The sequence below is a fragment of the Abramis brama genome, assembly GCF_963993115.1.
Source record: "Abramis brama genome assembly, chromosome: 20".
Classification (NCBI taxonomy): Eukaryota; Metazoa; Chordata; class Actinopteri; order Cypriniformes; family Leuciscidae; genus Abramis; species Abramis brama.
Genome location: NC_139982.1, coordinates 33,521,409 through 33,538,800, shown reverse-complemented (window position 1 = coordinate 33,538,800; position 17,392 = coordinate 33,521,409). Strand labels below are relative to the sequence as shown.

At 42.8% G+C, this 17,392-nt stretch overlaps 1 protein-coding gene and 1 long non-coding RNA gene across 4 annotated transcripts in view; both read left to right on the top strand.

Annotated features, from left to right (window-relative positions):
- The window catches only part of LOC311071290 (stonustoxin subunit beta-like), a gene marked incomplete at its 3' end in the record, with an annotated part of 43,612 nt that overhangs the window by 24,532 nt on the left and 1,688 nt on the right, over positions 1-17,392 (top strand). For 2 of the 3 annotated variants that reach the window (XM_084095614.1, XM_084095613.1), the window contains exons 2-5: positions 11,070-11,170; positions 15,307-17,000; positions 17,112-17,133; positions 17,238-17,324. In XM_084095614.1, coding sequence (XP_083951740.1) covers positions 11,071-11,170; positions 15,307-17,000; positions 17,112-17,133; positions 17,238-17,324 — 1,903 coding nt within the window. In that variant the 5' untranslated portion in view covers position 11,070. Of the gene's footprint in view, positions 1-9,327; positions 9,409-11,069; positions 11,171-15,306; positions 17,001-17,111; positions 17,134-17,237; positions 17,325-17,392 lie in introns of those variants that run through there. The other variant, XM_084095612.1, reaches the window with a different exon arrangement.
- LOC311071123 lies at positions 2,816-3,756 on the top strand. Its single transcript, XR_014603760.1, has 3 exons — positions 2,816-3,010; positions 3,141-3,248; positions 3,451-3,756. It is a non-coding gene; the product is annotated as an uncharacterized lncRNA (long non-coding RNA).

The window sequence follows — 17,392 nt, the reverse complement described above, 5'->3', positions numbered from 1 at the left end:
AAAGCCAGTCCAGTGTTTCTCCACTCTTACACACTCTTATGATCCCAGTAAAGCCAGTCCAGTGTTTCTCCACTTTACACACTCTTATGATCCCAGTAAAGCCAGTCCAGCGTTTCTCCACTCTTACACACTCTTATGATCCCAGTAAAGCCAGTCCAGCGTTTCTCCACTCTTACACACTCTTATGATCCCAGTAAAGCCAGTCCAGCGTTTCTCCACTCTTACACACTCTTATGATCCCAGTAAAGCCAGTCCAGCGTTTCTCCACTCTTACACACTCTTATGATCCCAGTAAAGCCAGTCCAGCGTTTCTCCACTTTACACACTCTTATGATCCCAGTAAAGCCAGTCCAGTGTTTCTCCACTCTTACACACTCTTATGATCCCAGTAAAGCCAGTCCAGCGTTTCTCCACTTTACACACTCTTATGATCCCAGTAAAGCCAGTCCAGCGTTTCTCCACTCTTACACACTCTTATGATCCCAGTAAAGCCAGTCCAGCGTTTCTCCACTTTACACACTCTCATGATCCCAGTAAAGCCAGTCCAGCGTTTCTCCACTCTTACACACTCTTATGATCCCAGTAAAGCCAGTCCAGCGTTTCTCCACTTTACACACTCTTATGATCCCAGTAAAGCCAGTCCGAGCTGTAATGTGATTGGTTAATGAGACATAATGAGACACAGCTGACGCTCGTTGAGGATCCTCTTTCTCCAACGGCAGAGACAGAGGTTTGATCTTATATAAGAAGATCTGGAGGAGTTACAGCTGGAGAATGGCCGTTGTTCAGGTGAGTCTCTGTCCTGGTGAAACTCTTCCTCATCTTCCTCTCTGTTAGAGTCTCAGCGCTCATCATAAATGTCTGATTCCCTTTATAACACAGATTGCTGTAATGTGTTGCACACTGCTGTTGATCGACGATTACTCTGTGCTCATTCCTCCTAGCATTAGCTATGGTCATTTATAATGGGAACGCTAATATTTCTGTGTTTCTGCTGTGATTTATTCCAGGTTTCTGAGTGATTTCGTGTGTGCTGAAGGTGTGACGGAAGCAGATAAAGCTGATCTCAGTACAGTACAGCAGGGTCTCAATTCTCCTGCAGAAACTCAGAGCAACTCCTGTTCTTACTTCAGTCTCTGACTTCTTACTTCTGTGAGTTTATTCATAATCATATTATCATTCAATTTTAGAATATATGCAAGATCTATATTTGACTCTAGGCAGCAAAAAAAATATGCACTGTGTCTTCTGAAAGACATTATAAATTATTTTATAAAGTACTGGTTCCGGCAAATACAAATGTAATAAATTAAACTGAAATTCAACACTTAATTTGCATACATAAGCATTTTGAAGTGAATTGTATGAAACCATGATTGTAATGGGAGTTTAGCTTAATTGTTTAGTTTAACCCTGATATTTTAGCTGTCGTTTCTGTTTGTTGTTTTATGCTAATTTAAATTTTTTTTTGTTTACTTGTGCGCTGTTCTTTGGAGCTCTTATTTATGTATTGTAATTTGTGTTTTTTTTATATCATTTGGAAAGAAATCACTCCTGCACTAGAACCTTCATTTATTTGCCACCGCCAGTAAACGCATAAAAGAAGAAATGCGGAGAACAACATCAGAGGATTTCATCAATTCCCCAGTGCGGACAGAAGACGGGACAGGAGGTCTTCATTAGCGAAGGAAGCACGCGCACAGGTAACACACACATCTAGTGAAGCACGCGCCCAGGTAACACACACATCTAGTGAAGCACGCGCCCAGGTAACACACACACATCTAGTGAAGCACGCGCCCAGGTAACACACACATCTAGTGAAGCACGCGCCCAGGTAACACACACATCTAGTGAAGCACGCGCCCAGGTAACACACACATCTAGTGAAGCACGCGCCCAGGTAACACACACATCTAGTGAAGCACGCGCCCAGGTAACACACACACATCTAGTGAAGCACGCGCCCAGGTAACACACACATCTAGTGAAGCACGCGCCCAGGTAACACACACACATCTAGTGAAGCACGCGCCCAGGTAACACACACACACATCTAGTGAAGCACGCGCCCAGGTAACACACACACACATCTAGTGAAGCACGCGCCCAGGTAACACACACACACATCTAGTGAAGCACGCGCCCAGGTAACACACACACACATCTAGTGAAGCACGCGCCCAGGTAACACACACACACACATCTAGTGAAGCACGCGCCCAGGTAACACACACATCTAGTGAAGCACGCGCCCAGGTAACACACACATCTAGTGAAGCACGCGCCCAGGTAACACACACACATCTAGTGAAGCACGCGCCCAGGTAACACACACACATCTAGTGAAGCACGCGCCCAGGTAACACACACATCTAGTTATCTAGTGAAGCACGCGCCCAGGTAACACACACATCTAGTTATCTAGTGAAGCACGCGCCCAGGTAACACACACATCTAGTTATCTAGTGAAGCACACGCCCAGGTAACACACACATCTAGCGAAGCACACGCCCAGGTAACACACACATCTAGTTATCTAGTGAAGCACGCGCCCAGGTAACACACACATCTAGTTATCTAGTGAAGCACACGCCCAGGTAACACACACATCTAGCGAAGCACACGCCCAGGTAACACACACATCTAGTTATCTAGTGAAGCACGCGCCCAGGTAACACACATCTAGTGAAGCACAGGTAACACACACATCTAGTCAAGCACAGGTAACACACACATCTAGTGAAGCACAGGTAACACACACATCTAGTGAAGCACAGGTAACACACACATCTAGTGACACACTGTGAGTCTTGAACCGGTAACACTAGTGTTGAGGCTCTCTACTACATTGCTAGTGTAAGCATTGCATCTTTAGTCTTTTAGCGTTGATTAGATGCGTGTTGTCATTCAGAGTTGATGTGCGGTCTATCATAATTTCTCTTTTGTTTTCACAGCCGTCCACCAGCACCATCCGAGACTCCAATACTGGAGCCAAAACTCCAGCACAGTAGGTGGCGCTAATTTACCTACAACCTTTGTTTGTTAGCCGCCAGTAAATGCATAAAAGAAACACGGATGAACATGAACACAAGATTCAAACAAAACAAAAAATGGATCATCCGTCTCCTATTTTCCAGTACAGCCAGAGGAAGGAGGTCGCCTTCATTAGCGAGGGCCGCACTGGACCTCTACACGGTCTAAGGTCACACATCCAGTGACGAACTCTCTCAGCCGCTGCTGTTTCTGTGAGTTTACTCCTGTAACCTGTTGATCATCAGTAAGTGAATCTTGAACCTGTAACACTAGTGTTGAGGCTCTCGACTGCATTGCTAGTGTTAGCATGGCGTCTTTCGTCTTTTAGTGTTGATTAGATGTGTGTTGTCATTCAGAGTCGATGTGTGGTCTATCATAGCATAGGATCATTCGTTTTCTCGTTTTTGTTTTCAGTCCTCCACTCGTCCTCTTAACGCTCCTCCACCTTCCCTCCATCTCCTTCCTCCATCTTTCCCCTTAACTCTCCTCCATCTTCCCTCCATCTCCTTCCTCCATCTTTCCCTCTACTCTCCTCCACCTTCCCTCCATCTCCTTCCTCCAGCTTTCCCTCAACGCCCCCCCCTTCCCTCCATCTCCTTCCTCCAGCTTTCCCTCAACGCTCCTCCCCCTTCCCTCCATCTCCTTCCTCCAGCTTTCCCTCAACGCTCCTCCCCCTTCCCTCCATCTCCTTCCTCCAGCTTTCCCTCAACGCTCCTCCCCCTTCCCTCCATCTCCTTCCTCCAGCTTTCCCTCAACGCTCCTCCCCCTTCCCTCCATCTCCTTCCTCCAGCTTTCCCTCAATGCTCCTCCCCCTTCCCTCCATCTCCTTCCTCCAGCTTTCCCTCAACGCTCCTCCCCCTTCCCTCCATCTCCTTCCTCCAGCTTTCCCTCAACGCTCCTCCCCCTTCCCTCCTTCTCTTTCCTCCATCTTTCCCTCTACTCTCCTCCACCTTCCCTCCATCTCCTTCCTCCAGCTTTCCCTCAACGCCCCCCCTTCCCTCCATCTCCTTCCTCCATCTTTCCCTCAACTCTCCTCCACCTTCCCTCCATCTCCTTCCTCTATCTTTCCCTCTACTCTCCTCCCCCTTCCCTCCATCTCCTTCCTCCAGCTTTCCCTCAACGCTCCTCCCCCTTCCCTCCATCTCCTTCCTCCAGCTTTCCCTCAACTCTCCTCCATCTTCCCTCCATCTCCTTCCTCCAGCTTTCCCTCAACGCCCCCCCCTTCCCTCCATCTCCTTCCTCTATCTTTCCCTCTACTCTCCTCCCCCTTCCCTCCATCTCCTTCCTCCAGCTTTCCCTCAACGCTCCTCCCCCTTCCCTCCATCTCCTTCCTCCAGCTTTCCCTCAACGCTCCTCCCCCTTCCCTCCATCTCCTTCCTCTATCTTTCCCTCTACTCTCCTCCCCCTTCCCTCCATCTCCTTCCTCCAGCTTTCCCTCAACGCTCCTCCCCCTTCCCTCCATCTCCTTCCTCTATCTTTCCCTCTACTCTCCTCCCCCTTCCCTCCATCTCCTTCCATCTTTCCCTCTACTCTCCTCCCCCTTCCCTCCATCTCCTTCCATCTTTCCCTCTACTCTCCTCCCCCTTCCCTCCATCTCCTTCCTCCAGCTTTCCCTCTACTCTCCTCCCCCTTCCCTCCATCTCCTTCCTCTATCTTTCCCTCTACTCTCCTCCCCCTTCCCTCCATCTCCTTCCTCCAGCTTTCCCTCAACGCTCCTCCCCCTTCCCTCCATCTCCTTCCTCTATCTTTCCCTCTACTCTCCTCCCCCTTCCCTCCATCTCCTTCCATCTTTCCCTCTACTCTCCTCCCCCTTCCCTCCATCTCCTTCCTCCATCTTTCCCTCTACTCTCCTCCCCTTTCCCTCCATCTCCTTCCTCCAGCTTTCCCTCTACTCTCCTCCCCCTTCCCTCCATCTCCTTCCTCCAGCTTTCCCTCTACGCTCCTCCACCTTCCCTCCATCTCCTTCCATCTTTCCCTCTACTCTCCTCCCCTTTCCCTCCATCTCCTTCCTCCACCTTTCACAGCACGGGTCCGAGTTGGGCTGGAGGAGTTTGCTGAGGGGAGCAATAAGAGGGCGGCGAGGGAGACAACGACCCGATCGGCTCTGGAGGAGCTCAGGAGAAGAGGGCCGCTGCCGGAGAGGGTGAGAGAACGACTGACACCACAGAAACAGTGTGACGATAATGGTCAACGGTCCCCTTCAGATGATACTCTATTAATCTGTGAACCGTCACCAGTGATTGTAATCTAGTCTCTGTGAAAGATGATTGACACTGACAGCTAGTGAAGAGCATGAGGGTTTAGTTCACAGCAGAGACTCGTTCAGAAACAGAGAAATGCACTAATAGTGCTAAAACTACTCCGACTAGTAGCCATCAGTGTCTGGGACTGTTTTCCATTGTTATTCCAGGTAAAACAGACGAGACGCACCGCAGTAAACCTGTAGCGACTCCATAGCACATTAACAAAACAATGACAACACTAAAAACATTACAATTACAAAATATTAATAATCACTGAAATGAGAAGCTGCTTTTGATTTTCACAGATGGCAATCACTTGTTTAACAAGAAATATTCCTCTAATTTTTCCACTGTCATTAATGTAGGTCCACAAGAGAAATATTAAGCCAGTAAATGAAGATAGTCGCTATACCGTTATATCCATCGTCGTCTCATCTCGTGTAGAAGTAGGCTAGTCGAAATGCTGCATGTGTAACGGCATGTGAGGATAATGTCTGTAAATTTCCCGCTGAAATACTCAGATACACCTCACTATACCTGGAAATAACGAGATCTAGCCTATTAATAGGTGACTCCACCTTAGCAAAATAGAAAAATATTATTATATATAAAACAAAGTAATAAAACAAGCAAATTAATGAGTAAAAATGCAAGTTAATAATCAAATAAGCCCCGCCCCCCTCATGATAATATCGTGTATCGCCGATCTCACAGGCTGACGATAGGACGATATGGAAATGGAGCATATCACCCAACACTACTAACCACACGCTTTTATTCCCATCTGCTTCATTTTCTGTGTGTCACATGATATAATCTAGAGTTTCTCTATCCTAGCAGAGACTCGGAGGACGGCCACGGCTGCAGGACTGCCTGCACCATCACTCCCTCTCTGGCCTGCGGAGATTTGCAGCCGCTCATGGGGAGGAGCTCACGCTGACTGGGCTCCCCAATTCACAGAGGTTAGGGTTAACCCAGGGTTAACTCCTCATGGGGAGGAGCTGGTTCTGGAGCTGGTGGAGCAGACGGGCCCCCAATTCCCAGAGACACACTCACTCACAAGGCAAGTGTATTTATAGAGCACCTTTTATACACTATGGCAATTCAAAGTGCTTTACAGGAAGGAATTAAAATTAATCACAAAATAAAAGGACCTCATCTCATTGTGTCCTCACGGTCATGATCACGTTTCACACACCTGTCATCCACTCTCCTCACGGTCTCTCTGTCTCTCAGGTTCTCCTACCAGGTGAAATTGGGGGTCGCTCCTTCCTCCCCATGAGCGGCTCCTCAAAGCAGCCGTGGCCATCCTCCTCACAGAGGCCTCTCAGGTACACTCGCACTCGCACCCTCCCCTAAAGCTTAGACTGTCAGTAGCTTTTCACACTGAAGCTTGATTCCTTTCCCCATTAACACCTGATCTATGATGTCCACAGCCGTCCTCCAGCATTTCCCGGACCCTGACAGCTCCCGGAGCCGGAACCCAAGAGGCTTCTGGACCGTAATTCCCGCAGCTCCCACACTCCAGAGGCTTCCCACACCCGTAACCCCCGGTTCCTGGACCCGGAGCAGCTTCTGGGCCCCACACTAAAAGATTAAGATTATTATTATTGTTATTATCACTTGTGTTTGTTTCAATTTAAACTTTTGCCTCCATCTCCTCGTCCGGCCTCCTCCGTCTCCTCACCACTGTTTTTACTGTTCTTTTGAACTGTTTTTATATTATGGGGTTCAGTTTTATTTCCTGTTTTAGAAGCGCAAGCTCATTTTAGCCATTTAAAATTGTTTGGTTTTATCCATTTGTTTGTTTTGTTTTTTTAAATGTTACATTTAAGTTTATGTATTTATTGATGCAGTGAGTTTTAGTAATGTTATGTTCCAATTAGTTTTAGACTGTTTTTAATGTTCTGTACTTTTTAATGCACTTAATGTTTAATGTTAACTTAATGCTTTATTTATTTGCCCCTGCTTTTATTGCTGCTTGTTCCTCATCTCTGCTGTGGTTCTTGTGTCCGTCGGCTGTGATCACATGATCTCAAACTTTACAGTCTGTAGGACAAAGTGTTTGTTTGGAAAATAAAGTGAAGCTTTTGTTACTTTTGTCCACTTTCATAAGTATCAGTCCATCTAGATTTGTTCATGTTTTCAGGTCAGATTTCTCAGTCATGTTTTATTGCTCATGTCATGTGATCTCCCCCTGTTTGGCTTTATGTGTGTAATTTAATGCTTTGCTCAAATGGAGTTGATCAGAACTGGACAGACACTGAACATCCATATTTCCTCAATCTGTGTTTGGGCCAGAAGTTAAGGTTTTATTTTAGATTTAGATTCAATCTGAACCTTGTATGTTATAACTGATAACTGGTGCTTAATGTTCCAGTATTATAATTGCTGATATTTAATGGTGATATTCTGCTGTTATTCAGCAGTGTTGGGTCTGTGGACTCTGAATATAATGCAGTTGTAGATTGTAAAGATGTTCAACAGTTGTTAATGACTGTCATTTAGTCAGATATATTGTGTGTGTGTAAAGAGTCTTTGGGTTTGATCAAGTTCCTCTAAAACCTCTTTCAGATCCAGAAGACACCGAAACCAACCAGAGATGATCATCTCCAGAGTCTCTCAAACACAAAACAGATTCAACAGGCAAGAGAAGAAATGAAACTTTCATCTGAACATCTTCAATAAAGCTTGTGATTCATGATTTGAAAACTCTTTCTGTGTCTCTAAACCGTTACTGTCTGTGTGTGTTTTCTGAAGATGGACATTCACACACATGGGCCGATAGATTACTCACTGACAGGTTAGTCTAGTTAAAGAGTCTGACCTGTGCTTGAACTGAACCAGTGAGTATGAAGATCAGTCCATTCAATCCCATCATGCATCTGGCCTCTGAGTAACTGCAGGCCGCTAAAGCTCAAGGCATCCATGCATTAAAACTCTCTCACGCAGAAGAAGATCAGGAGCAGAAGAACTCAGCGCTGCTTTACACCCGGAGAAACTTCACCTTCAACTCTTTAAATCACAGGAGTTTACTGTTCATTACAAACAATCCACTTCTGGTCCTGATGGAGCTCTGAACCTCCAACCCGTTCTGAACCGCAACTGTACATCTAAACATATTAAACCCTATATACGGTTATAAGTGGAGATCCTCATATCTGAGAGTCCTGCTCATCAGACAGTATAAAGTTTAGTATTTCACAGTCCCATGTTCAGCTCCACAGCTTCTGTAGCTCTAGATAACTCTATAGTGTCTCTGCTGGTGTGTGTGAGTGTGTGTGTGTGACGGTGTTCTCCTGAGCAACAGCTTCATCTACTGGTCATTCTCCAGACCGTCATCATGACAGTGAAATCTCTTCGTCTGCTTCAGGAGATGCTCAGATATTCTGGCCACATTCATCCTGACATTCAGTGTTAATCTTTCACTCAATCTGGCCAGTAAATCAGTTTCTCTTTCAATATGTGTGTTGTCCTGTAATGTTATGCTGGAGTTTTAAAAGACTGTTAAACTTGTGCATGTGTGACATTATATATATGACATTATACTGTATGTGTTTAGTTCTCTTATAGGTCTAAAACACTAATGAACAATGAAGCGTGTAATAGTGGTGTTCAGTAAAGTGTTCTAGTACCAGATCATCAAAATAAACACCTTTCTCTTTTGTGTTTAGTAAACAGTTCAAGTAGCCTACGTAATAATAATACGTGTTTTAACTGTAAGAAAAAAATAATAATAGAAAAACTGAAGAATTATTGGTAATATTTTGCCAGGGCTGTAACTCTAAAACACAATAGAAGAATGTCAGTAAAATAAGCCAAACTAATTTATTCACTCTCTCTTTGTTGAAAACAGATTTGTGGATCATAAATTATCAGACACGCTGCTCTTTAACAGCACTCGACATTAATAACTCTAGACTTTACATTTACAGATATTACACATCTAATCCAGTTCGACTGCGATGAAGAAAGCAAACGCCGCGCGAGCGTCACTACGGGAAGCAGAACGTGTCAAACTTCACCTCTGTTTCTGCTGTCACGTGTTAAAGACACACTTTAGAGAGGAACTGAAAGCGAAAGCAAGACAGTCCGAGGAGAGAACAACCGCGGAAAGAAAACAGTTCAGGTAGGCCTACGTAATAATAATAAGAGTTTGGAGATGTGGCTTTACAGACGGCAATGCGATTTGTTAATCTTCTGATTTAGATAATTTAATTTTCTCAATAAATCATAAAAATATCTTTAGATAGAAATAGGCGTCAAACACGAGATAACCTTTCATGTGGTGATGCGGAAGCGCCGAGGAGGACAGGTAAGCGAACAACATGAAAGATTTAATTTCAGAGAGAATTACACACTGGCTCAAAGATTCATCGCTGAAATAATGTACAACGGGCCTAAAGACACACCTTAAGACAAATGTGCCTTTTTAATATTCCCAAATGAAAAAAAATATATACATGTTTGTATTGAACATTGATGGAGCAACAGATTTTGTGTGAAAATAAATCATAGTGATTCAGTTTGTTTAAAAATCTTATTAATGTTTGAGGTGGCGAGGTTTGTCTTTTATCCCACAAACACACAGGAAAAAACAACAGCCTGAGGCAAAATACACACAGTAGCCTATTGATACAAATACTGTAGCTAAAATAATGTGTTTTTAATGATGTCCAAGTTAATATTTGTTCAAAATAATCACTTTAGCAAAGTTTGTACTATTTTCAGTTTTGTTTTGTTTTTTGGATAAATAAAATTATTAATTTTTGTTCAGTAAATATACTATCATTAAAATATGTTAATAACAATATATTTTAAAAAGTAAAGATTCTGAAAGCATTGAAGGAGATCCATTAATAATTTAATATAGATTTACAGTAGTAACAATACATTATATTTTAATTATATGATATGATTAATATCATATTTTTAAATATGATTGTTTCATTATAAATATGGGTATTATCTCTAAGGTGGACACTCAACTTAATATAATTACCATCTGAATCTAATCATAACTTGAATAAAACTGAAAACCATTAAGACCTTTGTCTCAAAATACAAACATTCATTTTATCGATTCTCATTTGCTACTTAAATCTACAACTTTTAAAAAACATCAAATATTAGATTTTTGTTACTTTGCGCTGCTGCTCGCAATCGCGTCACAGATCAGCCAAATTTCCATGTGCATCTTGAAAAGCGGATGTTTAGGAAAGTGCTGCGGCAAGTTTTTGTGCATCTGGTGAATCAGAGAAGAATAACGTCAAAGGGGCCTTTAGCCCCGTTCTACCCTACATATGTATATATATATATATATATATATATATATATTTTTTTTTTTTACTGTAGCATTTTTACAGTCTTTTACCATTAAAATCACAAACAATATTTTTTATAGTGTATAAAAGCAGCCAATCAAACAGTTCTGTCTGTAAAGCCTAAAAAACCTTCAAATGTTAAGATGTATTTATACTTCTGTTTACTTTCAGACAAGCCTTTATTAATCCTTTCTTCAAACTTTGTCTTGACATGTTTCTATTTTTTACGCTTAGTTTTATGAAATTATTTTAATTTCAGTTTATTGTGATTCTGCATCATTAAATTCAAACTAGAATTGGAATTCTGCATCCTGTTTGCCACCTCAATTCAAATTCTGATTATAATTAAATTATATAATTTAATTCTATGCCTAATGTTGCAGCAGTAGCCTATGGTTTATACTGGTAGTCAGTGAGTTAAAATAAGTGTTCAGGATCAGTAACTGGTGTGTGTTTGTGTGTTTAGAATGGCTACAGTGGGAGTGAACGTGATTGAAACAGCGGCTCTAGGGAGACCCTTCCAGCTGGGGATGCTGTATGACTGCAGGAAAGATGCTCTGATACCAGGTACAAAAAACATCTTGGGTTACAGATGTAAAAGAGGTTCCCTGAGAAAGGAAACGAGACACTATGGGGAACGCTTCAGCGTGACTGATGTCTGAAGCTATAATTGTATTGGCCAGCGACAGCCCATGACGTCTCTACCAGTGTGACCGTGAGTATAAAAGGGCTCCTGAGGAACACGTCATTCCCTTCTTCATCTGAAGGAGACGGGACAGGCAGCCCGAAAGAGACGCAGCATCTCGTTCCCCTTCTTTGGGAACCTAGGTTATATTTACAACCTGAGACGTTCCCTTTGAATGGAAACCCGCACTACATCTATGGGGAACAAATACCTACTCCGTCATGCTGAGGGGAGTACATGCCCTATTGGCCGTGACTAAGCACTAAAAAAGCTGACTTTCCTGACCTCACTGTCAGAGTCAGATTCCCCAAAGGTACACACCAGCAAGCTGTCAGTGACACTATTCCCTACGGCAACTGACCAACCTACATACCCTAAACAAGGAAAGTCCTTGCTGGGCCAAGTGTTAGGACTCGGCCCAAGGTCAGAGCTCAGAGGCTTGGAATCATTTACATACTGAAAGATTCCTTTAAGGGAATATGGCCAGGCTTGCAAAGAGACCAGGTCTGTCACTTCAGGGGGATTTAAAGCATCAACCCCTAGATTCACCAGATTCACCATCAGCCTGGTCAGCCTACAACCTGTCTGCCTAAGCAGAATCTCTAGATTCAGAGGCCTCCAATGAGAAGGCATTGCATATCGACCCTCCATGCGAGGGGAGTAATTCTGAAACTCTGCTCTACATGATGACCATCTAGAACAAGGGGAGAACTGACCGACTCACTGGAGTAAGTTTATAATAGAGGCCTACAGAAAGTCCTTCAATTTGACATAATTATGTTGTTAAAGGAGGCCCCAGAAGATCTACCATTAACTATCCCCAGGGAGAGAAGCACTCAGGTATACCAACCCTCTCAAACGAGGGGAGCACTACACAGACTCGGCCCAAAAACAGTTTATCCAGGAGGCTGAAAGCCCATCACTAGACAATACTGCTATATGGGCTGTAGAGAGCAAGGCACTCTGCAAACTGATCCTCTAACAAGGGGAGAACCAATCTTAGCCTACAGGAGTATCTTAAGGAGGCTCACAGCCTAACAACTCGAGACTGCAGATTGTGCGGAGCCCTAAAGGCGGGCATACACTGTGCGATGTCTGTGCGATTTCAGCAAGGAACCTACTCACACTGAACGAGTAGATCGCATGCGATGTAAAGCCAAAGCTCAGGATTTATGTGCTCACACTGTACGGTCCGAACGTCGAGCTGCGACTTGACTGCTCACACTATGCGTGTGAAATATGCGCGAATCAGCGCGATAAATCCTCGTGCCGGGTTGTGCCTATGGATGATATCATAATTAGCCTATCCAGAGATATTGTCGAAACAAGCATCAGCTATCAATATCAAGAAGATTTAGCATTTCCAATTTATATATTAAATTATTAGTAGGCTAGTATTGTTGTATTATTATTATTATTATTATTATTATTATTAGGGAAGGCCTAGGCTATTAAAGTGATAGGCTATAATTAAATTGCCACGCAACAATTTCATAGCGCATCACCGCATAACCAACGCGCTGTGAGGATAATAAAATATTACATAGGCTAGAAGCTTATACTTCTCCTCATTAAAAATGGTCTAAAACATTTAGGTCGATTACAATTAATTATATACATATAATTAATTATTAACAGTCTATAATATGTCCGAACACTGCAATAATTCATCAATGAAAATTAAAAACAGCTTTATTTCAAAAACATTTTTTAACAATAAAAGAGGCAAGTGGCTTGGAAGAAGTGGGTAATGGTTAATCCATTTTGCAACACAAACTGGAGGTAAGCAACAGTAATTTGTAGCTTTGAACTACAGAACTTAAAGATCTCCCTTTTTTCGTTTTTTTTTTTTTTTTTTTTTTTTTTTGCTGCAATGAAATGTTTTCGCGCAGGCGCAGTGAGGGAAAAACACAGAGTTTAGAGCAATCGGTTCTTATCACTGCTTCAACTGTGCGATATAGTCACGAGGAGCGACCAAAATTTCTAACATGCCAGAAATTCATCCGACCATACGATTGCCGGTCGTGAGAGGTTAATCGCCTCTCTTTCCCCCCTGTACACTGTACGAACACTGTACGACAAACGACACACGACAAAGCTGAAAATCGGCCCGACCCGAAAAAGAGTCGCACGAGTCAGAATTCGGCTCAAAATCGGACGAAAATCGCACAGTGTATACCCGCCTTAAGAAACAAAGTACTCTACATAATGACCCTCTAATTGAGGGGACTATTAGCTAATACACTAGACTTAACCTATCAGGGAGGCTTACAGTGAGCATTGTTACTTGATACAAAAGTACACTGAATTCTAAGGAGTACTTAGTATAAGGCCCTTCTCAGTAAAGGGCAGTATCACCCATGTTCAGCCTAAGAGAGCTCAGCTGGAAAAGAGGGTCTCTGATGGGCGGAGGACTCAACAGGATGACTTGCACAAGAGGAGGCCTAACTACCTATTATACTAGAGACAGCCCTACCAAGAACAGAGCTCTCAGAGAATCATGCCACTGGACAAAGCTATCCAGGCGGAGGTCAGGGATTGCAGAATTCGTCAGGAAGACTCTCTAAACGAGAGGAGGTAATATTACCTCATGCTAAGGCTGCTTAACGAGGAAGCTCACAGAGAGCCATGCCTGTCATGATTCTGCCTTCTAGTCTTTGATTTTCCCTGGTCTTGAGGCAGGATCATGACAGACCCATGTTTTATGTTCTCACACATGGCCTTTTGCTGGGCCATGTGCTTGTGTTGTCTCGTTCCTCGCCCCGCCCCCTTGTTATCCTCGTTTAGTCATCATTGCTTTACCCTTGTCACCTGTTTCCCTCATTAGTTTCTCCCTATTTAATCCCCTTGTGTTTGCTGTCCTGTGCCGGTTCATTGTCATTCATTGTGTGAAACAATCTGTGAGTAACCTGTTGAAAGTCTTGTCTAGAAAGAAGAGTTTGATCCTGTCTTAGCTGCTAGTTTTTTGTCTGAGTCTTAGTTTAGTCTTGTCAGTCCAAAATAGTCTATCCTGTCTTGTTTTGCCCCCTCGTGGGTTTTGTTTTCCTGTTTATTCTGTCTAGTTGTATCAATAAACCGTGTATATTGCATTCTGTCTGCATTTGGGTTCATCTCCTCCGCATCACCATAACAATGCCACTCCATATTGCCAACATTAAAGGGATAATTCACCCAAAAATGAAAATTAGCCCATGATTTACTCACCCTGAAGTCATCCTAGGTGTATATGACATTCTTCTTTCAGACGAATACAATCAGAGTTATATTAAAAATTGTCCTGGTGCTTCCAAGCTTTATAATGGCAGTGAATGGCTGTATGTTTTTGTCCATCAAAGCACATACATCCATGATTAAAGTGCTCCACACATCTCAAGGGGTTAATAAAGGCCTTCTGAAGTGAAGCGATGTGTAAAAAATATTTAAAACTTTATCAACTAAAATAACTAGCTTCCGGCAGACGGCCATTCGCAACAATTTACGGAGAAAGAGTAACCCTTGACCTTGACGCACAACGGTTGCCCTGTTTGCTAGAACTGCAAGAGGCGCCAAAGCTCACGCTACTCCTACATCTACGTCATACATCGTCAAGTGTTACTCTTCTGGCGTAAGTCAACTTGCGTTCAGCCGTCTGTTTCTTTGTGCTCTGGGTATTGTAGGGCAAAAGTTTTGTAGATTATATAATTTGCAGCAGTGAATAAATATTGTGAACAAAATTAATGATTATCAGTTAATTAGACTTCCTCATAGGTTTTTCTGCACATCAATTACTGCATTGCTGTAAGTGGCAAAGACCAATTATGTTGACTCATATTTCAAAGGAGATTGATCATGCATTCTCCAGTGTCTATTGGTAGGCAAAGTGACCCTAATAAGCATGTACCATATAAGCACACTTCAGAAAGCTTTTATTTTTTACACAACAGATGCACATAGCCCTACAGTGGGATCATTTAATCAATATTGTGTTTATAGACATAAATAATGACTCGACTGTATTAAACACTTTATACTTTTGCAGGAATCACACTGTGGGATCAAGAAAAGCTAAAGCAGAGTTTACTAGTCCATCCCCAAATTAACACAAATTTCAACGTCACGGGTTCAGACTCCATTCAGGACAAATCAAGCTTACTGAACATTGACGGCTCTCTGAAACTGAGTGTTTTAGGTGGACTCATCAATGTCACAGGAGCAGCCAAATATCTCAACGACACCAAGAAGTCTTTCAAACAGCAGAGACTGACGCTTCATTATCATTCAACCAGCAGGTTTGAAGAACTGACCATGAACTACTTGAGACCTGAAAATATAGTTCATCACGAGGTGTTTGATAATGACGCAGCGACACACGTGGTGACAGCAGTGCTGTATGGAGCAGACGCCTGCTTTGTGTTTGATAGAGAAGTTTCCTCAGATGAGGAAATAAAGACAGTAGAAGGAGAAGCAAAAGTGGCCTTTGAGAAGCTCAAACTAATTTCAGTAGATGCAAACGTTAATCTGAAGATGAATGACTCTCAGAAGAACGCAGTCCAAAAATTCACATGCACATTTTATGGTGACTTCCAGTTACCGTCTAACCCGACCTCTTTTGAAGATGCGTTGAAAGTTTTCACTGATCTTCCAAACCTGCTGGGAGAAAAGAAAGAGCTGGCGGGTCCTCTGAGAGTTTGGCTTTTTCCTCTGGACAAACTTCTCTCAAAAGCTTCCAAACTTCAGAAGGAGATCAGCATGGATCTAATCATTAAAACTGAATCAGTGATTGAGAGTTTGAATATAACTGAGATGAAATGCAATGATCTTCTGAAAGACTCGCCTGCCTCGACTTCTGCTGAATTCCATGATAAAATCCTCCAAATGAAGCAAAACTGCTACAATTACAAGTTGAACCTTGTGAAGAAACTCGGCTCTCTGCTGCCAAACATCCGTGGAGACGTGATGAAGGAAACTGACCTGAATGATCTTCTACAAGAACATGATGAATCTCCATTCAGAGGACGAGACCTGGCAGAATGGTTGAAAGAGAGAGAAAGAGAGTCTAATATCATTAAATCAGTCCTCAGACAGCTGAAGGATGCTGGTGCACAGGTAGAAGACAACATTGATCTGATCTTGATGGATCTGGAGGTTGGAAATCTGGTCTGCTACACATTCACATCACTGAACTGCTCAGATGTTCTTCTTCATAAACAAACCATCTATCTGAATCCTTCAACAAATGTAGAAACTGATGAGAACAGCCCTGATCCAGAGCAGAAGTCTTGGCTCACTCCTGAGATCCAAAAGACACTGAGGAGCAACTTGAAGATATTTAAGAAATTGATTGATTCAAAAGACCGTAAACCAGCCAAGTTCATTGTGTCCTCAAAGGAAATGAAGAATAATCCAGGTTCCTGCATTCTGCTGTATGAAAGTGAATGTGATGAAGCCGTTTGCTTCATTCCTCCATCCAAACCAGCCTGTCCAATCACTGAAGAGGTCAAAGATAATAGTGTGGATCTGAAGGTTCCTCCATCATGTCCTGAAACAGTGGAGCTCAGAATACTGTACAAACGTAAGCCGGATAAAGTCTGGAGATGTAAACTTGTGCTGAAGGATCAACTCACAGTTACTCTGACTGATCTGAGGGCAGGAACTGAGTATGAGATCAGATGTGCAGCGCTGGGGAAACTCGACTACACCGTATACAGTGACGTCACTGAAGTTGTCTCAGAGGTATGATGATCATTTATCAGCTGAAGAAAAAATACATGAGAAGCTTTATGAGAATGAGTAAACGGTAACTTCTTATTTGGGTTTTTAATTATTATCAAATATTTCCTCTAGGGAAAGGGCAGTTTGATTACTGGTGAGTCAAATGTTTTTTCTGCCCATCTTCTTTTTTTTAATTACTTTTTGTTGATTGTGGTGGTCTGTGAATAACAACAAGAGTTGTATTTGTGTGTGTTGCAGGCATTGACTTCAAAGGAGAGGGTCACTCGATCCCTTCTACTGTCTCTGAGAGTTGTTGGTCTCCAGGACCTCATAAATCTTTTCAGAGTATGTGCCTCTTTTTCATAAGAATTTCATTTTCGGGGTGAGACTACCGTTCTAGGTGAATAAACTTA